Genomic DNA, 24,286 nt, shown 5'->3' on the forward strand with positions numbered 1-24,286 from the left:
AATGTCATACAAACTCATTTTGCCCAAGGGATACATGGTAGGCTTTAATCAATAGTAGTTTTACAACCATGCTTTGAATCTTTATAGCGATTAGTGAGATATCAGAAAAGCCCATTAATATACTGCATTATGTTTAGCCCCTTTAAAACCTTTTTATCTTTTTATAAAAAATTGTGATAAAGTTAAAAGACAGTGGTTTAAGTTTCAGAAAATAAAATTAAACAGAGTAGTGTTAAATTATAGTATTGCATGTGACAAAATCCATACTTTCTTAATTTGGGGGGAAATATCTACTGATTTACTTATGTGCAGCAAATAATATGTAGCATATCAATAGATATAATCATATATGACTGTGTTAACTATATTTTAAAGGGAGGCCCAGACGCTTAATAATCATTTATATCTTACACACACACAAAATTACAGGTCAATTTTATGCCGTTTTTTCCCTATGAAAACAGGGTCCCTCTATTTTTTATTCTATGTATAATATACATTTAATTTATCAGAGTAAAAAGCAACCTGGATGTTACCAATACTGGTTTTATCTTTGAATATACATTTCCAGTAAGCAAGAAATGCATTAATTAAAAATTGCATGCACATTGTATTCAGTGAAAAATTGTTCCTCACAATATTTTTGGTCAACTAAAAGTGCAGTGCATTTGTCTCATTATATTCATTTCTGTGATAAAAATAGGTTGCTGATTTTTTTCTCAGATAGCTCAAACAATAAAATTACGGGGTATTTAAATTTTTTAAAAAATGAAAAAAGAGAAGTGTTTTGTTTTTTGTTGTTGTTTTTTTTTGAGGCAGCATCATTTCAACACATTTCTTTGAACATGTACCACCATCTAACACACCGCATGACCCACCAGAAATAATTTTTCGGAAAGACCGTTTCAAAGTTTGAAGTATTTAAGTATCTTTGTTTGGGTGGGTGGGATTCGTGTAGGTACGTCTGTCATACAAGTGACCGCAACAGATGCAGATGATGCCAACTATGGAAACAGTGCAAAAGTGGTCTACAGCATACTGCAAGGACAGCCATATTTTTCCGTGGACCCAGAATCAGGTAATAGCCTTTCATACTTGGTTTCTTTCTCATCTCATTATGTAATACATCCGGATGCACAATTATAGATTTTTCTGTATTTTAAGAGCTATTGATTCAGTATCATGCTTCCACTTATTCCCCATAGTTATTCCATGGAAATAAAAGCAAATTTCATATTATTTAAATAGATTATTTGAACTGTTATCCTTTTAGACTATTATCTACAGAGCTTAAATTTACGACACCAAATACAAAATTTGAGATTTAGCACTTTTTGTGTCCTAGGAAATACTCAAAACAGAAAGAATGTGAAAATCATCAAATTAAGTAAGCTTATTCATCTGAAGATTTTTTAATGAAGTTAATTTTTTTAAATCAAAAAATATAATTAAATTGATTTAGCCAAGCTCATTCCCTGTACAATAGCCAGTGGAAGAATTCTGTCTGTTCTGTCCATTACATTAAATTGGTTATGGATTTCATACAGTTAGGTACACCAGCTTTTTGGTTGTTTGTTATGATGAACTTGTATAAAATAGATCTTGCATAGGATAATCTTAGAACTCAGTGATTAAATTGTAAAATATTTGTCTACTTTTTCTAAAAGGCATAATAAAAACTGCACTACCAGACATGAGCAGAGAAAATAGAGAACAGTACCAAGTGGTTATACAAGCCAAAGACATGGGCGGCCAGATGGGAGGCCTTTCTGGAACCACCACCGTAAACATCACTCTGACAGATGTCAACAACAATCCTCCACGATTTCCCCAGAGTAAGGAAGGTTTTATTTCTCTCGTGTAGGAAGCCTTCTCCAACACACTATGAATAGAGGCTTATATTTGTACCAGTGTTTTAACTATTCGGTTGTGAACAAAGACAAATCCACAACCTATCCCTCCGACAAAATATTATAATTTCCCACAAATTGAATTCCCAATTTTGGCTGTGATCATCTCACTCTGTCTCATATCTGTTTCACGGTTTAGAGCACGGACTCTTAGTTCTGACAGCCTGGTTTCAAATCCCATGTCTGTCACTTGTCAGACCTCAGTTATCTGAGATTATCTTATACACAGTTATCCTATCTGTATATAAGAATTATACTCCCTTATTTAATTGATTCTAAAACACATACTTGATATTTTAAAGTCTCAGATATCAGATACTAGTATTACAATCAACACAAAATGGGTTCAAATGGCAGCACTTGTTTTTCTTAATGGCCCTTTGAGTGGTGGTATGCCTTCTTTCTGATGGCATCTGAGACATGTTTGCTAGTATCTGTTATCTACTTGTAAAGGTCAAATCAGTCAATACCCTTTTAGTCATCACCATTTTAGGCACGTATGTTAAATCCTGAATGCTTTGCATGCCATGAATTCCCACACAAACAGATTCCAATCCTTTCCATTTTGCAGTGAATACAAATATGAAGGGCCTATTTTGAAATGTTCAGTTGAGGGGGTCTCAAATTTAAATTTATGATATTGAATCTAATACATTAGAGCATTTTTCCAAGCTTAAACTATTTGATGATTCAGCTTTGGATGGTTGACATATGTATCTGATAAATGTTTAAAAAAGTTTGCTAAGAATATGAACAATAAGCCTAATTAACATAAATCTAAACTTTGCATTCAGTTTCCTTAAATATAAACTGAAACAGTATGACTTGATGAATTCTCAAATGGCTTGGCACTCTATAATTCCATGATCCATTATAATCTTAGCAAAAGGTTTAGAACAATAATAGTAGTAACAACAAAAAATGTTTAAGAACTATCCCCGGGCTAAACATATAAAAGACATAATTTCATGTAATTCTCATTAAAAAAAAAACTATGAGATGATTGCTGTCATTATCACCCAATTTTATAGATGAAGAAATCAAGGGTTAGAGAATTTAACTTGCCCAGTGATTAGAATTCAAATCCAGGCAGCTGGATTTAGAAGTCCTCCTTAATCACCAAACAAATTAGAAAGAGAAGACTTTGAATCAGAGAGACTTAGTTTTGCATGCTGTTTTTCTCAATTTTATAGGATCATTTCTTTGAGCCCTATCCCTACCTTGATATTATGAGGACAGATATTAGAATTAAATAAATTAATATAGAGGGCCTTTGGCCTTATACAGAATGCAGCACATTTTAAATGTTTAAAAACATTTCTAACTTTCATTAACTTTTTTTTTAACTTTTTCCTATTGATTCTTGAACAAATTGTCACAAACTAAAATCCTTTCAAGGACACCACAATGCAATATAATTGGCTGGAACTGAAGGAAACAGAAACATTCATATCCCTTAAGGGATTAACAAGCAAAAAGGAAGGAAGGAAGGAGGGAAGGAAGGAAGGAAGGAAGGAAGGAAGGAAGGAAGGAAGGAAGGAAGGAAGGAAATTCCTGTGTATGGGTTTATTTTTCTATCTCTGACCTAGAATATAAGAATAAGTGCATGTTTTTGAAATAATATGAAAGTTGTGAAAATGTATAATGACAATATTGAAAGCTCCAGATAAGCGGTAAATAATTGGTTTTCTTGCCCTCTTAAGTAAAAGTTCTGGATTCTAATATCGTGCCTACCATCTGTTATCTCAATAACCTTGGAGCATCCACTTAATCTTCCTGGAACTTATATTTCTCATTTACAAAGTGAGAGTGCTCTGCCTTTATAAATTATTTTTCCAATTTAATAAATCTATAATTTTTGACAGCTTACAATTCAATATGATGAAAAACTCTCCCAGTTTAAAATTAATTTATTGAAGTAAAAAAGGCAGAGGAAAAGAAAGGTTTTTGTTATCTGAAGATGAAATGCCAAAACAGCTCTGATTGAATTTTCAGGTACGTATCAATTTAATTCTCCCGAGTCCGTACCTCTTGGAACCCATGTTGGAAGGATAAAAGCCGATGACCCTGATGTGGGGGAGAATGCTGAAATGGAATACAGCATTGCTGAAGGAGATGGAACAGACATGTTTGATGTCATCACTGACAAGGACACACAGGAAGGGATTATAACTGTCAAACAGGTTTCTTTACGCTGTCTTCATTTTTTCATTGAGTGCTTATAGTTTATTTTTGCTTTTCAGTTAAGGGAAGAAAAGCCTAGGATTTATTTTTCCCATCTTTACAGTCTTCATAGAAGGGGGTATAGTTGTGGCTTCATCTCAAGTTACGCATCTTCACCACTGACACTTAAAAAGTGATACAAAGCCTTAATTGCTTGTGCTTATAGCAGACACTCAAGGTAGGACCAGATAGCCTCGAAAGTCCTTGTTTTATACTCTCCCTGGCTGAAAAAATAGGCATGCAGTCATAACTTTATTTCACACACTTTTCAAAATATTCCAATTTGTCTCTTCAAGTAGATGAAACTTGAAGATGTGTGTTTTATTTTGGATTTCTTGATTTTTAATGTAGTGTGGGGGAACATTATGAAACTTTACCTAGAATAATCCAGCTAAATATTGATCATGTTCTATTTTCCTGATTTTTCTGTTTCCATTCACATCTTGCTTTCCATAGTGTTCAGATGAATGAAATATGCTTTTTCTTTTTAAAATATCAGTTTTAGAAATGTTGGAACTAAGGGGGCAACTTATATGAGCAGTTTGCTAAATCTCTACTTTATTTTATATTTACTCTGATTTTAACTTTGTATAACTTTAATAATAATAGTAAATAATCTGTATATCCATTAGATAATACATTTGCCTGTGACCATCAAAATGTGAATTGCATTAATAAGTGGGATTCAGTCTTAATGTGCATACCATTATATTCAGTTACCCCCTATGAATAAGTGTAAGACAAAACAAAAAATTACTAGTTTATTTGATATACCTATGCAGCAATAACTGAGGAAGTTTTTTAACCACAATTCCTGGCACCAATAACAGAGCTGGATATTCAAATTTAATATTGTCTTCCCTTGTCATATCTGCTATATTATACTAATTTTTCTTATTTAACTCCAGAATTTAGATTTTGAAAGCAAAATGCTGTACACTTTAAGAGTGGATGCAAGTAACACTCACCCTGATCCACGATTTCTACACCTGGGACCTTTCAAAGACACAGCTGTGGTCAAAATATCTGTAGAAGATATAGATGAGCCTCCTGTGTTTAGTAAACTTTATTACTTGATAGAAGTAGATGAAGATGTAAAGGAGGGCAGCATCATTGGACAGGTTACAGCATATGATCCAGATGCTATGAACAATTTAATAAAGTAAGTATTTTGTGATAATTTAAGTTTGCAGAAAAATAATCATCATCCATTTACAAGCTGTTTGAAAAAAATAACATGGTACTATGTATGATCAAGTACAGTAATAAGACTAAATCCTTCCATAGCACGATTCTTAGTTGAACTAACTTCTAAGTGATCTCAATATATTATTGTATTTGACTCATCATTTTGCAAGATAGATCCTATTATTATACCTGACTGCAGATGATAATATTAAGACACAACATTTAAATAACTTGCCCAACAATTAGTCAGTGGCAAAGCTGGGTTTGAGAATCAGGCCATCTGGCTCTAAGAGTCTGTGATTTTAATCCTCCGCTGTAGTGATTCTTATCTCATTGCCTCTCTTGGAGAAGTCATAGTTCAAATAATAAATGACCTAAACAAATAAATTATAAGAAAAATTTGTTCTAGGAATGCTATTAAGAGATAATTTGAAAATGTGGAAACATCTTTTAAAAATAGTCACTAGGCATCAAAATTTTTGGAAAAAACAATATGCCAACCTTTTCTAATAACAGAGAATTAGTAAAGAAAGTAATGATACTCGCAAATATAAAACATATTAAAATTAGTATCATATTGTGTAGTATAGCGTAAATACTTTCCCAAAGTTTGAATATAGTATGGACCATTTCAAAGATTTCAAATATGCCAGAATCTTAAGTGATTGCTTTATATGGTTCTTAAGGGGAATGTAAATACAGTTGTGAAATTAATGAATGAATACAATGGGTGGCTGAAGATGAGTGTCTGATAGTGGCATTAAATTCATGACATGAGACTGTCAAACATGTTGCCTATCGCTTCTTCTGTAAAATAATGGTTACCGTTTATTGAACACCTGGTATAAACTAGAGAGTCTGAAGAGATATATATTTATTAGCTCAGCTCAGCCTCATTACAACTTTATTGGGCAGGTACAACTCTTATCACCCAAATTTTATAGAAGAATAAATAGAGACGCAAAGAGTTAAGGACACAGTGTAACATAGTTAGCAGACCAAGGATTCAAACTTCAGTTGATCTGAATACATAGCCAATTCTTTAGCAGTCATACTCTGCTTTCCTAATGACCTGTTTACTAATTAGAGATAATTAATATAATGTGCTGCATTTATAGACTAATTTGACTGACTTCAGTTATACAAGGTAGATCCCTCAGGGACAAAATTATGCAAAAGGCAAAACATGTATTTTGCCCCTCAGAATTTGGTCTAGTTTCTCTTCATTTTCCCCATTTCCCACAGTAGGGAGTTTCATCAGCTCCAGCTACAGACATGTTAGCTTAGAAAATTACAGCCTTTTTAAGAAAATTATTTTAATGTTTATTTATGAGAGAGAGAGAGATTCCGAACAGGGGAGGGGCAGAGAGAGAGGGAGACACAGAATCCGAAACAGGCTCCAGGCTCTGAGCTATCAGCAAAGAGCCCGACACGGGGCTCGAACCCACAAGCCATGAGAATATGACCTGAGCCGGTCGGACGTTTAACCAACTGAGCCACCCAGACACCCCAGAAAATTACAACCTTTTCATTCTTCTTTTTGAACACTTGTATTAAGGTATTATTGACCAACAATAAACTGCACAGCTTTAATCTGTATGATTTGAGAAACTCTTGTATATTCATACACCCATTAAAACATCATCAAATTCAAGATAACGTAGATATATCTTACCCCAAAAAGTTTCTTCATGTCTTTTTAATGCCTCCCTCCCAAACTTCCCAAAACCCACCCCTGATCCCCAGGCAAACAACGATCGGGTTTCTGTTGATATAGGTCAGAATGGATTCTGTTTTCTTGAATTTATACCAATGCAATCATACAGTGTTTATTCTCTTTCGTCTAACTTGTTTCACTTAGCGTAACCATATTGAGACTTTTCCATGTTGTTATGTACATCAGTAGTTGATCCCTCCAATTGCTGAAAAGTATTCCAATGTACAGAAATACCACATTTTGTTTATCTGTTCACTGATCAGTTGATAAGTACATATACAAATATTTGCGCATTGGTATTTGTACAGTTATATGCTTTCACTTTTCTTGAAAAAATACCTAGAAGAATTATGATCAGATCATCAGGCAGATATGTATTTAACGCTTAAGAAACCAGCATATTATTTAACGTTAAACAATGGCTATACAATTTTACATTTTAAAGTGGCTATACAGTTTAAAGTGGCTATACAATTTTACATTTTTACCAGCAATTATGATGGATTCAGTTTCTATATAGCCTCACCAATACTTGGGAGCCTCTTTAGCCATTCTAATAGGGGTATAATTGTATCTCTATGCGGATATGTTGAGCGTTTTTTCATATGTTCAATAATAATCATATTATTATATATATATATTAAATAAATCATATGATTTATTTTTCATATATTGAACAAGCTCTGCATTATTGGGATAAATGTCACTTAGCCACATTATGCTATTGTTATTATATATTGTTGAATTCAATTCACTAAAGTTTAAAAATAATTTTGCACTTTTTTTTTTTTTAATTTTTTTTTTTCAAGTTTATTTTTGAGACAGAGAGAGACAGAGCATGAACGGGGGAGGGTCAGAGAGAGAGGGAGACACAGAATCGGAAGCAGGCTCCAGGCTCTGAGCCATCAGCCCAGAGCCCAACGCCGGGCTCCAACTCACGGACCGCGAGATCGTGACCTGAGCCGAAGTCGGACGCTCAACCGACTGAGCCACCCAGGCGCCCCGCACTTTTTTGTTAGAAGGGGAAGGGGAGAGGGAGAGGGAGAGAGAATCTTAAGCACACTCCAGCACAAATCCCGAATCAGAGTCCGATGCAGGGCTCAATCTCAGGAACTGTCAGATCATGACCTGAGCCAAAATCAAGATTAATGCTTGACTGACTAAGCCACCCAGGCGCCCCAGCACTTATTTTCATTGGGACATTATTTTACAGTTTTGTTTTCATGTAACATCTGTTTGGATTTAGCCTCATGGTAAAACTGTCTCACAGAATGCAGTCATAAGATCCTCTTTTAATTTTTTGGAAGAGTTTGCATAGAAATGACATTATTTTTCCCTAAATGTTTAGTACAATTTAAAAGCAAAGGATGATATGCTCTTTTTTCTATGAGTCACAACTACAAATCCTATATCCTTACCAGTTGTAAGACTTCAGTTTATCTTAACTCTTACATGAGCCTGTTTGGCTTTGTTTTCCTTTTCCTTCATCTTTGAGGGAATTTGGTAGTTTCATCAAAGTTGAAAAAAAGTTGTTCATAATATTCCTATTGTCTTTTTGATACCTCTAATAATAATAGTCCTCCATGATACTGTTAATTTGTATCTACTTCTGTCTTTTTCCTGACCTGTGTGATTAAATGATTTTTTCAATTGTTTGTTTTCTCTTTTTTTTCCTCTGATTATTCTTTCTTCAGCTTACATTGAGTTTCATTTGCTGTTCTTGCCTATTTCCTTGATTCAGAAGCTGAGATCATTGATTTGAGACTCGTTCCTATTTTCATATGTACATTTTAGTGCTAAATAATTTTTTTATTTATATTTATTTTTATTTATTTAGGTACAGCTTTAGAGGCCAAAGCTGTTTTTTTCTACCAATACAGTAAAACTTTTGCATTGCCCTAATCTTTATTGTTCTCTTTGTAACTTGTCAGTTGTTCCTTAGGATGCTTTTAAATTGTGTCACAACTTTTAAGTAGTTTGATTATGATGCTCCTGTCTATAGTATGCTTCATTCATTTTGTATTTGAAGTTTATAAAGCTTCCTGAATATGTAGCTTTATGCCTTTCTTCAAATTTGGAACAGTTTTCAGCTGTAATCTCTTTAATATTTTTTTTGCCCTACATTCTTCTTTTTAAGGACATTTGATTATAATTATACTAGGTCTCTTGAAAACGTAACACAGTGCACTGGTGCTGTTTATTTAATCTTCTCTTTTCCCTCTTAGTCATTTTAAATAGTTCCCATTCATCTTCATCTTCAAGTTTACCAAGCTTTTTTTTTCCCCCAATATCTAACCTGCTTTAATTCCATCTAGAATATTTTTCATTTTACAGGTTATAGTTTCTCCTCTAAAAGTGTCATTTCTCAGTGTTTTCAATTGCTAGGATTTTCTTCAATCATATTTTCTTTCAGTCATATTTTCTTGTTTTTTGTATGCCTGTAATTTTTGATTGGATATCAAACATTGTGCTCTCACTGTGGTTAGTGTTAGATAGCTTTGCATTTTCATAAATATTCTTGAGCTCCATTCAGATGTGTGATTAAGTTACTTGAAACATCTTAATCTTTTTGGACCTAGCTTTTGAGCCCTTTTTCTAGACCTAATTTTACCCAATAAATCAAGCAAGACCTTTCAGGCACACTTGGGTGGCTCAGTCGGTTAAGTGGCCTATTCTTGATCTCGGCCCAGGTCACAGTTCAAGGGTTTGAGCCCTGCATCCAGCTCTGCGCTGATGGTGTGGAGGCTGCTTGGGATTCTCTCTCTCTCTTTGTGCCCCTCTTGCTCTCTCTCTCTCTCTCTCTCTCTCTCTCAAAATAAATAAATAAACTTAAAAAAAATCAAATAAAACCTTCTGAGTAGTCTCCAAAGCCCCCTGAGTTTGAACTTTTCCCTTTGGCTGGTGGAAACTAGAACTCTTCCCAGTGACAGGCTAGTTCACAGTTTCATTCCTTCTTATCCTTGTGATTGAATACCTCTGTTGCTTCACTCTATCTGTTCCCACGTGAGTTCTGATCAGAACTCCGCTGAAAAGTTGAGTAGCGTTCTCTTCAAATTTCGGTAGTTCCCTATCTATGAAACTCTCTCCCTTGAATTACTCCATCTTTAAAATTCTAGGCAGTTTGGTTTCAACATGGACTATCAGCATTATCTCCTGAACTGAGGGGGCTGACAGACTCCATCTGGGATCCCACTTCCTGTTTCACTGTCTGGAACCTCCCCCTGGCGGCAAACTAGGGAAGTCTCATGTATCATTTCATATCTTTCTCTTTTCTCTGAGATTATGGTCATTGTTCTCTGGTGTCTAATCCTTCAAAAATAATTGTTTCATATATTTCATTTAGTGTTAGTGGATTGTGTGTGTGTGTGTGTGTGTGTGTGTGTGTGTGTGTGTATGTAGGGAACTGGCAAATCCAACCCTTGTTATTCTATAGTTGTTACAAAGGGACATTCAAAATATCATTTTAAACATGTTTTTGATCAACATATTTAGTCATTCTTACACAGGAAATTTTGTAGCAAAGAAGACAGGTATAATTCTCTTCTCAATAGATACTTCAGTGGCATTTTATTCTATTTTTATCAAGTATTGAAACTTTTAATTTATCAATCACCTAATTTTAGTAATAGAGATCATTATAATACATAGAGGTGTATGTATTTTTATTAACTGTGAATATTTGATAATGCCATTAAACTTCTCAATAAACTTCTATTGTATAAATAACACACTACCATGTCGGTGATACATGGCTGATGGAAATTTAGTTGCAAACAGTCTTTCAACCTGTATATATATGTATTAGACATAGATGTAAATAGACATAGATATAGATATATAATATGCTCAGTGTATATATAAATATATACTTTTCTATATCTGGAATTTCCTCAGGATACAATTTTAGCAGTAAAATTTCTAGCTCAGAGACTGATAAACTTGCAACCTTGCTTCATAGTATATAAAAGTGGCTGGTACATTTTAAGTTTATATCTGTCCCCAAAATATTTGTTTTATACAGAACTCAAGTATAAAGAAAGAAACAATGTACAGTGGTTTACCTATAAAATCTCAGAAATTATGAAAAGAAGAAAAGTATTGAAGAAACAAATTTATCCTCAATTGTATTTCTAAAATATTGCCAAGCCTGTTAACATATAGGCTGATTCCTATTTGCATAAAGATATATGCAAAGAAAACATTTATGTATCAAATTACAGTGTGAAAAACTAGCAATAATTCAACAAGGAGACAACATTGTAATATGTGGCTCTTTGTTTGCTCTTAAAGAATTTAGAAGGATGACTGATCCCCAGAGCAGAAAATAGGCTATGATAAGCATCATGGACAAATATTTTCCAGGGAAATCTGAGGAACTATTTCTCACTCACCAGTAAATCTGTTCATCAAACATATTTTCTGAAATACATCTGCCACTTGCAACATGAAATTATGATTACAATTAGCAGCTGTTGTCAGTTCTGTTTCACCCCATTAGTAATCACGGATTTCTCAAGTTATAGGGTTGATTATAGCTTTACAGGTTCTGAAAGAACATGTTGTCTCATTTCACACCTATTTTATACTCAACATTTAAAGTTCAACAAATTTTAGAAGAAATCTTTTTTACTGCAAAGTGAGAAGTATGTACACAACAAACCTGATGGAAAAAAAATGATTTTTTAGTGCTGCTTCAGGAAAATGTACATGATTCCACCCTAAGCTGTGCTGTGTGTGTGTGTGTGTGTGTGTGTGTGTGTGTAACAGTTTCCTTAATAGTTGCCTGATTTTATTATAGAGTAGGATAATTATTATTTATTTACAAATTATGATTATTTAAAAATAATGGTGGGTGCCTAGGTGGCTCAGTTGGTTGTGTCTGACTTTGGCGCAGGTCATGATCTCATGATTGGTGGGTTCAAACCCTGTGTCAGGCTCTGTGCTGACAGATCAGAGCCTGGAGCCTGCTTCAGATTCTTTGTCTCCCTCTCTCTCTGCCCTTCCCCACTTGTGCTCTGTCTCTGTCTGTCTCTCAAAACCAAAAAACATTAAAAAATTTTAAAAATAAAAATAAAAAATAAAAACAATGCCACTAATATTTGAAAAAACAACAACAACAAAAAGATTTGAACTATTCATTCAAGCATTATATAGCCACATTCTCATTTTGAAGGACAATGAAACTTCCATAGGTCATAGATAGAAAACACATTTCTGGAAAGCAGTGGATTGAAAAAAAAGAACAAACTTATTACCTAATTATATTGACTTAGTCAGGGAAAGATGTACCTGGAATTCAGGAAAGGAAAGGGAATACTATCTTTGACATATTTCTGCATAGCACTGATTTGTTCTGGTGTTTGTAATTTACTTTACATATTTTATTGTGCTAGATGAAAATGCAGGGATCTGGTATGTGTTAGATTCTTAATGGGAGAACATTAAAAATTAAAAGCAAACAAAGTAAAACCAGAGTTCGCTTCCACACCTCAGTTCTCTTGTGCTTTTTACTTATTTGCTGTTTCTGCACATCCTGTTGTTGAAGAAGGTGTTCAGTTAAAAAATTATACCAGTGGTCTTTTAAAAAAAAAACAAAACTTACTGCTCAAACTTAAATGTAAGGAGATCAATAAAATAGTGTTGTTTTAATAGGCCGTCTACTAGAACATAGAGATAGCTTTGTTCTGTGTTAAGTGTTTATCAGGTTCTTTCTGGTCATCTGTGGTAATCCACTGTATTTATTATTAATAGGTAAATAAAAATGCCCCATTCTGTGTTGAAAATAGAATACTGGCTGCTGGATAAAAGAAAAATATTTCTGGGTTTCGACAAATTGTGAGACGTCATTTGCACCAGGGCAAACATAGACCTGGAAGTTGGCAGTATTCATGTTAAACTGAGCTATTTCTAAATTGTCAGAGTGGTTCTCCATCATGAAGCCTCAACCTGAAAAGTAGTTCCTTTCAAGATTGAATCTAAGCGTAGAACAGTCAGAAACCCAGACTTATTTCAGTCCCACATAAGTTCCAAGTTGAGTCAAAGCTGGACTTACATAAGGTTAGAATTGTTAGCTATTCCTCAATCATAGAAACACCCATGCTAATCTCTAGGGCAAGTAATAATAAACATAAAGGATTTTTTTTTAATTTTGATCTGCAGTTCAAACAGTAAGAAGAAATCCAATGTCTGTTTAGCCATAAGCAGATAATGGTTGCTACTGACTTTTCCAACAATGAAAAAATACATATATATTCAGGCAAATATTATAAATTGAGTTCCATTCAATACATAGATGTGGTTGAGTTTTGTTCTTTTACTGTGCTTTCTTTGTGTTCATTTTAGGTTTGTTTTATTCATGAGCAGAATTTGGTGTAACTATTTAAGTAAAATAGAACTTTTTAAGAAATGTTCTAATGACTCTCCTAGTCCACGTTAGGAACTAAATTATAGGAGACTTGACCTCTAGAGATAGGAAACACTGTATTTTTTTTTAGGCATGTATTAAGCTATAGAGATTAAAAAGAGAAAATTTAATATGACAGTTGTCCTCAATTTTAGTACATTAATAGTTATTTGAAAAATAAGAGTCATCTCAGATCCTTGTCTGACATTGAATTGTTGGTTAAAATCTGATAGAACTTTTGTTCCTAGGAGATATATGCATACGCCATTATGTATTTTATATATTGATTTTTATATCTTGGTTCTAGTGATCTGTTTAGGAGTTCCCACATCAAAAGTATCACTAGTATTAGGCAGTGACCATATATTATATAAGGTTTTTTTCAAATCTCCCAAATTATTTTCATGACACCATGTAGAAAAATTATCATTATGATTATTGAAAAAGTGAGAAGATACTACCATTTCCATGTAGCTCTACTGCCCACTGCACAACTCTTCCAAAGGGCGAGAAGGTGACTGGACTGGTTTTATATTTTGAGACTAAGGTACAGACAAGAATCTAAAACCAACCATGCAAAGTTTTTAGCTATTCCACTTTTGAGATGAAATCCAGTACATACATATTTTTTTTCCCACATGCTCAAATACTTACTTTGAAATAGTATCTGTCAGTTAAGACAATCATTTCATAAAATTTAGCATAAAATAAACTAGGCAAGGCCCATGATGTTAAATTATTATAATTATTTTACAAATCTGAGTTTACGAATGGATCCTTTAAGTTCAATATAGGTCTTATAGCCATAGACTAAATCACAGGCTCTTTTTTAAAACAACCAAAGCAAACAAACAAAAAAATCATAGAAAACCTAAATGTATTTTCATCAAATATTTTTTAAATTACAAATGTTTCCCAATGTTTAGAACAATAAGATAAAAGCAGTGTGGGTGGTAAACCATAAAAGACTCTTAACTACTTAACTGTAGAGAACAAACTGGGGGTTGCTGGAGGGGGGGTAGGCAGGAGGATTTGGGCTAAATGGGCAAAGAGAATTAAGGAGAGCACTTGTTGAGATGAGCACTGGATGTTGTATGTAATTGATGAATCACTAAATTCTACTCCTGAAACCAATATTACACTATATGCTAATAATTTGAATTTAAATAAAATCTTGGAAGCAAAAAAAAAAAAAAAAAAAAAGGAACACTGGCTGCTCAATTTCTATTACTTATGTTTATGAAAGTCAATGTTTGATAGTGAATATATTACAGATTTATAATGGGAGCTGCAATTTCCAAATTCACCAGATCAAAAAGGAGTTCATTTGTTAAGTGACTTTAATAAGATATTTAGAAAAATGAGAACTACACCAGATGTTGATTAGTTTCTTTGTTGTCTGTCATTTTCTTCCTTTTTCCATCTTTATTCTGAACAGTTTATCCCATGGTATATAGCTACTAATATTAAGTCTTGTCTTGTAACATGGGATTGACCTAAGATGTTTGTTAGAAATACAAAATCCCAGCTCCAACACCTGACCTACTGAATCAGAATCCGTTTTTAAAAAGATCCCAATGTAGGGGTGCCTGGGTGACTCAGTTAAGCATCCGACTTTGGTTCAGGTCATGATTTCCTGGTTCATGGGTTCGAGCCCTGTGCTGGGCTCTGTGCTGACAGCTCAGAGCCTGGAGCCTGCTTCAGATCCTGTGTCTCCCTCTCTCTCTCTGCTCCTCCCCCACTCATGCTCTGTCACTCTCTGTCTCTCAAAAATGAATAAACGTTAAAAACAAATTTTTTAAATAATTAAAAATAAATAAATAAATAAATAAATCCCAATGTAATTCATATGAACGTTAATGTTTGAGAAACACTTATTTTCCTATATGGCTTAATTAGATACTCAGCAGCAGAAATCTCAAAGAGATGTGTTAGTACAGCCTAACATGGCCTGACCTAAGGTATTTTATTATAAGCTAGCTTTTTAAAAGATCTTTCTTATGATTACATTACAGCCTTCTATTGCTGCCATAGCAAATTACCATAAACTTAGTGCCTAAAGTAACTTAAATTTATTATCTTAAAGTTTTATGGGTTCGAGATCTGGGATGAATCTCACTGGGCTAAAGATGTTACTGTGGACAGGGCCATATTCCTGTCTGGACACGGTAGGAGAGCAATCGTTTCCTTCCTCATTTAGGTTATTAGTAGATTTCAGTTCCTTGCAGTTGCAGGACTGTAATTCTTATTTTCTTGCTGTCTTTCAGCTGAAGGTTCATTCTGAGTTTCTAGAGGTGGCCTGCATCCTTTGGCATGATACCCCTTCCTGCAATCCTCAAAGCCAGCAATAAGAGATCAATTCCTTTCCATACTTTAAATCTCTTTTTTTTTTTCCTCCTGTCTCATCTCTCTAGAGCACATCTCTGCCTTCTTCATCCACTTTAAATGGTTTGCATGATTCATTTAGGCCTATCTAGGTAATTAAGAATAGTCTTCCTTCTCAATGACTTTAACCTTAATCACATTTGCAAAGTTACTTTTACCATGTAAAGTAACATATCCATAGGTTTCAGGGATTAAGAAGTAGGCATCCTTTGGGGGACATGAGGAGGCATTATTTTGCCAATCATAGAGTGTCCATATCCAACCCTGATGAGAAAGAGTCATGGAACTCTGTGTAATATGTCATTTCATTTTTATCTGGAATAGGTCAGAGGAATAGATTGGAGGATGACCTTTGATTCAGCTGATATGTTCCCTAAAAGAGAGCCATTCAAGAGCAAAGTATTTTACAACAGTTTCTCTATTCACTTATAGCCATAAGGACTCTGTGGACAAGTTCTTATGTTTCTTTTTAACATAATTTCAATTTATCTATGCAACTGACTCCATCAAATTTAATATGACTACTTAATATGTCTCAAGCACTGCAATAGGTCTATGATAGGATAAGTAAATCAAGTGACAATTAAAAACTCACTCAAAGGCTGCTGCAAGTATTCCTGAGTATAAATAATAACTCTAAAGTCACACAATCGTAGAATAGTAATGATGGAAAAGGCCAAACATATCAAATCGTCTAAGTGACAGTTACATTAAATAAAAATTCAAGAAAGTTATTAGCATTTTACTGTCATGACTTTATGAGAACATTGTTTGAATTGCCTATCACTTTTAAGAAATAGTAGATGAACTAATAATCTTAAAATAATGCCTAGATTCATGAATCTCTTTTCTGCCAGATACTCCATTGATCGGCATACTGATATGGACCGGATTTTTAGTATTCACTCCGAAAATGGCTCTATTTACACTTTGAAACCCCTGGACCGGGAATCATCTCCTTGGCACAACATCACCATTACAGCCACAGAAATAAGTGAGTGGGAAATACATCCATCTGAACACTGAAGTGGTAAAATAACAGCAATAAGTAGACTCTATTTCTTGAGTGAAATAATTTTATCGTTAGCAGCCTGAGCATGTGTTGGATATTATATTATTTAATGATTATCAAATATCCACTTTTTAAATTTAATTTTCTCTTATAGCTTACTGTAGGATGGAAATATAATCTAACCTCATAAAAATAAGTAATCTAAGAAAATTATGCCTTACAAATAATAATACTTCATTCTCAATCATATTCTCCTCTTTTGAATCATGCTTTCCTTCTGGACCATGTAAGCAAGCTGAGATATTCATCAGCAATCCAATTGAGAAAGTGAATACCACATAAATGATCTGTTGCTAAGTTACAAATGGGGAGAGTGGTGTCACTACTTCTCTGTAAATGAGACTGAAGTCTTACACATGTTCTTGTTGCAGATAACTCAAAACAAAGTAGCCACATCCCTGTCTTCATCAGAATTCTAGATATAAACGACCATGCTCCGGAATTTGCCATGTACTATGAAACATTTGTTTGTGAAAATGCAAAGCCTGGGCAGGTAAATAAAACCATTATAAACTTAAATTTGTTTTTTCCTGTGTCCAAAGGCAGATACCATTATATTCATTCATTTGAACAAATCTTTTTTTTTTTTTCATGCAAATTATTGCCATTCCTCTTTGTCACCTGTTTATCTCCCCTTACCAGAACATTCACAGTGATCTAAAAAGGTAACTTTTGAAGTGGTTTCTATTATGGAACCCATGATATAATAGAAAAAGTTGTAATATATGCTTTAATTTATATACTGGTGTATAATAAATATCTATACATATAGTTCTATCTATCTATCTATCTATCTATCTATAAGAAATAGTTTCTACCTGGATTCATAATTATGCTGAAACTGAGTTATATTCAAGAATAGAATGGAAATACATTACTAAATAACACATGAAGTATGAACATGAAATTGTTCTGTGTTAGTATAAAGGGAATCAAAATAATTACCTTGTTCATTACATTTTCCTCTTTTAATCTCTCAGGCAAGACATTTTGGTTGATAATTATACTTTGTGATTTTTCAACTTTAATCTTCTTGAGATAAAAAGAGATTGTTTGTACAAAAGTTACAAAGTCCTCTTGCAAAGTCCCCTCATATATAAGATATCTCTAAAGTAACTTTAAGCAACTGCAGAATATGTTCATTTTTGACACTAATATAGTATTTTACAAATGATAGTAACTGCACAAATTTCATTGAAGGAAATTTTAACAAGTTATTAAGATTTTTTAAGGAAAAAGTGGGTGGGTGTTAAGAATCATATATAATTCATCATGTTTTTTATTTTATTTTATTTATTTTTTAATATTTATTTATTTTTGAAGGAGAGAGACAGACAGAGTGTGAGCAGGGGAGGGGCAGAGAGAATGGGAGACACAGAATCTGAAGCAGGCTCCAGGCTCTGAGCTGTAAGCACAGAGCCCAACTCGGGGCTCGAACTCATGATCTATGAGATCATGACCTGAGCGGAAATCGGACGCCCAACCAACTTAGACACCCAGGCACCCCTCCATCGTGTTTTTTTAAACACAGAAAATAAAAGTGAAATACAGTCTTCTTTTTATTCCAATAGAGATTGCAATGGGCCAAATGTTCATTTGAAACCCTAACCCCCAGTATGGAGATAGAGCTTGTAAGGAAGCAAATAAAGTTAAAGGAGATCATAAGGTTAGGGCTATGATCTGAAAGGATTAGTGTCCTTTAAGGAAGAGACAACAGATAGATCACTCTCCCTCTCTCTCTTTTTATGCATACACTTAAAGGGAAGGCATTGTAAGGATGTAGCAAGAAGGCAGCTGTCTGCAAGCCCGAAAGAAAGCTCTCACAGACCTCGATCTCAGACTTCCAGTCTCCAAAACTGTGAGAAAAATAAATTTCTGCCATTGAAGCCATCCAGGCTGCATAATTTTTACGGCAGCCCAAGCAGGTAGACTAAGACAGAGATATGTACCATATTCCACTTGCATACACAAAAGATAGAATTGGGGTATTATTATTCTTATTCTTACTTGCCAAAAAAGCATCATGACATAGTTATCTGGATTAAAAATTGTTTTTCTTTTTTCACTTTGCAACATGTAATGGACATACACTCAGTTTAGCAAATGATTATTATTTTTTTTTTCAACGTTTATTTATTTTTTGGGGGGGACAGAGAGAGACAGAGCATGAACGGGGGAGGGGCAGAGAGAGAGGGAGACACAGAATCGGAAACAGGCTCCAGGCTCTGAGCCATCAGCCCAGAGCCTGACGCGGGGCTCGAACTCACAGACCGCGAGATCATGACCTGGCTGAAGTCGGACGCTTAACCGACTGCGCCACCCAGGCGCCCCTCAAATGATTATTTTTAAAACGATGCTGAATTTTTACAGCATAGCTATACATTCATTAGTTTATTCAACTACCCACTTAAAATGGAAATTTGGTTTACAAACAAAATATTACTCAGCAGACAGCACTATAATGAGCATTACAGTACATTTATATTTATATACTACCTGATATTCTTTTCCTTTGATACAACCTTCAAAGTAGGAATAAATTTGATATGTAAATGTTCATCAATGCCTCCAAATAGTTGCCTAAATATGTCATATATCTAGTGGATGACTGCTTATTTATTGGGCAACACTAGATTTTAAAATGTCTACCGAAAAATAGTATCTCATAATAATTTTAACACGGATCCTCCCAAAATTATTATTAGTTTCCTAAGGCTACCATGAGAGATTACCACAAACTAGAAAGCTTAAAACAGAAATCCGCTCTCACACAGTTCTGGAGAATAAAGTCTGGAATCAACGTGTCAGCAGGCCATCCCCTCTCTATAAACTCTAGGAGTAGACTCTTTCTTGCCATTTCCTAGTCCCTGTGAGTGCCAGAAACCATTGGCATCCCTTGGTTTATAAGAATTACTCCAATCTCTGCATACACTGTCCCGTGACATTCTATCTGTATCCCTATTTCCCTCTTCTTATGGGAAAAATCCGGTCATTGGATTAGGGTCCACACTAATCCACCACGGTTTCATCTTAACTTGATTGCATCTACGAGAGCCTGTTTCCAAATAAGATCACATTCACAGGTACTGGAAATTAGGATTTGAACATATGTCTTGTAGAGAAAGAAGTCAATTGACAACAGTGTATAGATATTCTTTACTCATTTGTCTATTAATATGCTTTTCATGTGAGTAATTGATATGTATTACAAATTAATATTTGATAAAAATAATTGATCTGAACTAAAAATTATTTTTTTTTCAACGTTTATTTATTTTTGGGACAGAGAGAGACAGAGCATGAACGGGGGAGGGGCAGAGAGAGAGGGAGACACAGAATCGGAAACAGGCTCCAGGCTCTGAGCCATCAGCCCAGAGCCCGACACGGGGCTCGAACTCACAGACCGCGAGATCGTGACCTGGCTGAAGTCGGACGCTTAACCGACTGCGCCACCCAGGCTCCCCGAACTAAAAATTATTTTAATAGATACTGTTAGTATTCAAATTTCTGTCCTTGTTTCTATACTTGACACATAACAATTTGCTTGTTAAAGGTAACAAGGTTAAAAATGTATTTTAAGCTACAGATATGTATTCTCTGTTAAAATATGCTTAAACAATGGCTGATCTAATCACTTCAAGAACTCTGCCGTATAACCAGAGGACCTACATTGTTTATGATTTAAAATATTGCTAAATATCATGGGGCGCCTGGGTGGCTCAGTCCGTTAAGCGCCAACTTTGACTCAGGTCATGATCTCGCGGTTTGTGGGTTCAAGTCCCACGTCGGGCTCTGTGCTGACAGCTCAGAGCCTGGAGCATGCTTTGGATTCTGTGTTTCCTCCTCTGTTTGCCCCTCCCATGCTCATGCTCTGTCTCTGTCTCTCAACAATAAATAAACGTTAAAAAATAAAATAAAATAAAATAAAATAAAATAAAATAAAATATTGCTAAATATTGGATATACCATTGCCAATATGGAACAGGAGGTTAAGCAAAAGTGCTGAAGTCTTAAAAGTATTTTTTTCTATGTCATGACCCAATCTTCTAAGGATAAAATGTGCATTAAATTTCTCTTAATAATTGTACACATACGGAAGAATTATATAAAGAAGTGTAAGGTCACATGCCACTCTGTCAATAAAATGAATGAAATCCTAGTTAGTATTAAAAGAGGAAAACACATTGACTAGTGAGTCATCAGGTTAGTATGGCTACAGAAGGTTCACAGTAACAAAAACTGTGGATATGCCAAACTACTATGAAATTCCAACAGTTGTTCATCACAGAAGTCGGACTACTATGCCTCTAAGTGAGTGGCGCAACTCTTTTTGTGGAAAAGAAATTTGAAAGTAAGAGTAATTAAGTGGCTATGATTTCAAGCCACACGGATGGCAGACCCAGGACTAGGAAAACAGGCACCCGCTATGTAGCTCGGTGCTTTTTCCATTGTAAAATGTTCAATAGAATATTTTGTGGGACCTGTAATTTGCAGCTTCGTCTTCACACAAGGGCATACCTGTAACTTACAGCAAGCACAGCTAAGAGGTGTCATAATTTCTCAACGTCAACACTGATTTTATGAAACTTTAAAAACATTTATTTGTATCTCTTTCTAAGCTTTGCAAATACCACTGAAAGAAAAACAAATAAGTTGAATAAACTATGCAATGTGATTGTAGTTATGGTGCCCCCTAGCTTTAAAATCTTTTGCTTTCTGGTATCATGTGGCATATTACTCATTGTTTCAAAACTATATTCATAGTGTCCTTGATCTGTAAGAGTGGCTGTGCTAAGCACTTTTGTTTTTGAAAAGTGCATCTGTTATGTTCTCTGCCTTTGAGACAATCGTTATTTAGTGGAGGCAACAGATTGGTAACCAATTATTATTAAAACACACTGGGACATTCTAACAATGTTAAAAGAAGAGATGTTGGGAGTGATTGAATTTTTCTTTAAGGTTGGATATTGCAGCGGCTGGGAATCGGACAATAATTCATAGAGATACCTTGCACAGTAATACTTGATGGACATTTTTTTATCCTTAACTAATTGTTATATTATACAGAACCATAAAAAGCTTTGCCATAATTTCTGAAAATGGGCTCTTTTTATTTCTTTAATGTCAGTGATATTTTCAAAACCCAAACACTGATTTAAAATGTCCTATAAAAACAACATGCGTTGCTTTTTGTTGTGCTTTATTTCATTTATTGACTTGGTTTCAGCTGATTCAGACTGTCAGTGTCATGGACAGAGATGATCCTCCCCGAGGCCACAAATTTTTCTTTGAACCAGTGCCAGAATTTCCTCTCAATCCGAACTTCACCATTGTAGATAATAAAGGTATAGAATATTTTTAAAAGTAAAATTATAAGGCCTTATATTCTAAAATTAAAGACTGGACTGAATTGTTTCCCCCACTTTTTTTTTCTTTTTTTAGATAATACAGCAGGAATCATGACTCGAAAAGATGGGTATAGCCGCAACAAAATGAGCACGTATCTACTACCGATTTTAATATTTGACAATGATTATCCAATTCAAAGCAGCACCGGCACACTCACTATCCGTGTGTGCGCTTGTGATAGTCAAGGAAACATGCAGTCCTGCAATGCAGAGGCCTTGGTCCTCTCGGCGGGTCTCAGCACAGGGGCTCTGATCGCCATCCTTCTCTGCATCATCATACTCCTTGGTAAGCTCTGCCTCTGAATGTTCATTTGACTCAAATAAGTCTCTCCTGCACTGTTCAGTGATGGGGCTACTGAAAAGCACACTTCTCTAGAGTGAAAGATTGACATTTTTAACTCTTTGTTGAAATTGTTCTTTCGATTTGAAGAAAAATCTAGTTGTCTCTGAGGATAGGACTAGCTTTCTAGAGATGAAAAACAGAGCTAACAGCTCATGCCATATGCATGTATACACACACATTTTAAAATCTATTTTGTATTATACTGTTTAGTACTAGCTAATCATGGTCACTGTTCTCAGGACATTTACTTTTACAACTGATTTACTTTTTGTATCAACTCCATAAGATGGATACTCTGGTTCTTCTCAAGGAAGACTAAGTAACTTACATAAATTCAGTCATTTAGAAAGTGTTTTAAATAGCATTCAATATATTAGTCTATTTCAGAATTCTCCTTCTAAACCATTATTATCAAAGTCAAAGACTACCTTTACAAATAATATAGCTAACACATACCAAGTTATGTATATTAGACACCTAGTTGGCAAATGCATTTAAATTGTCAATATAAGATGAGCATTTTATTGATACAATTTGAACATAGGTGCAAATTAAAGGTTTAAGTTCATTTTTAAAAATATCAGTATGGCGTTGTTGTCTACGTAGTCCTGCAGTATTTTCTAAATAAAGTCATGCTTGCTATAGCAAATGTTTGATTTGAGCATGCCCTAACAGGACAACGATTTAATTCAATTAAACAGTTGTTCCACTGTAAAACATTCCCCCCAAAATTGTTTCCATCAAATATTCATCCAAAATGCTTATGCTTAGGGCATGAGAGCCAGCCAAATTTATGTTCCAATGCTCATATGTGCTGGCTCCTTTTCACCGCAAATCCTTTCAAGCAATCTGGATGAAATCCCTCTGGCCAGATATCCTTATGTGACTTCAGTGGGGGATTGATAAAAGTGAGGGGAAAACATTTGTCTCAGTTCAAATGATCCAACTATTTAGAAAAACATTTTTTCAGGGTGCTTTAGAACATACATACACCAACACCAGTCCACATCTCAGAACTGCTGCTAGAAATTTCAGCTCTTCTGTAAAATATTTTTGTATCCCCATGAAGTATCAATTTTGGCTTACCTTTCAGCTAAGTGCTACTGATATTATATTGTTTTATTTGGTCATATAGCTCTACTTTCCTAATTTAGGAAACATGGAAATATGCATATTTTAAATTTGACTTTTAAATTTCTATATTAAGATAATACACACACAAACACACATGCATACATGAGGAAACAAAAGCGCCCCCTAATAAGCTTACCTACTATGTCTTATGACACTAAATTGTTTAACAGTTTTTTCTAAGCAGAAAGCCTACAAGACTGTTTCTTTATTTTGAGAACTCAGCCACCTTCCTGCCTTATACAATATAGAAGGCACACATTTCTTGTTTTCCACCTTCCCAACCGATTGCATAAAGATGGAGGGATTTTCTATTATTTTAGTTAAAATTGTTTCTAATTCAGAAGGTTTCATTATCAAAGTTCCTAAAACATTTTTGCTGTGATTTCACCTTTTTAAAAAGTTTTTGTTTGAATTCCATTTAGTTAATGTACAATGTAGTTTTAATTTCAGGTGTACAATATCAACACTTCCATACAACACACTGTGCTCATCACAAGTGCACT

The 24,286-nt window shown here is 34.5% G+C and overlaps 1 protein-coding gene across 2 annotated transcripts in view; it reads left to right on the forward strand.

Moving 5' to 3' along the window:
• CDH9 (cadherin 9) overlaps positions 1 to 24,286 on the forward strand; it is a 135,143-nt gene that overhangs the window by 106,726 nt on the left and 4,131 nt on the right. Inside the window, exons 4-11 of one of the 2 annotated variants that reach the window (XM_045441311.1) lie at positions 959 to 1,078; positions 1,668 to 1,835; positions 3,906 to 4,093; positions 5,042 to 5,295; positions 16,684 to 16,820; positions 17,270 to 17,391; positions 22,126 to 22,243; positions 22,341 to 22,592. In XM_045441311.1, coding sequence (XP_045297267.1) covers positions 959 to 1,078; positions 1,668 to 1,835; positions 3,906 to 4,093; positions 5,042 to 5,295; positions 16,684 to 16,820; positions 17,270 to 17,391; positions 22,126 to 22,243; positions 22,341 to 22,592 — 1,359 coding nt within the window. Of the gene's footprint in view, positions 1 to 958; positions 1,079 to 1,667; positions 1,836 to 3,905; positions 4,094 to 5,041; positions 5,296 to 16,683; positions 16,857 to 17,269; positions 17,392 to 22,125; positions 22,244 to 22,340; positions 22,593 to 24,286 lie in introns of those variants that run through there. The other variant, XM_045441314.1, reaches the window with a different exon arrangement.

Source organism: Leopardus geoffroyi, chromosome A1, assembly GCF_018350155.1.
Source record: "Leopardus geoffroyi isolate Oge1 chromosome A1, O.geoffroyi_Oge1_pat1.0, whole genome shotgun sequence".
Classification (NCBI taxonomy): Eukaryota; Metazoa; Chordata; class Mammalia; order Carnivora; family Felidae; genus Leopardus; species Leopardus geoffroyi.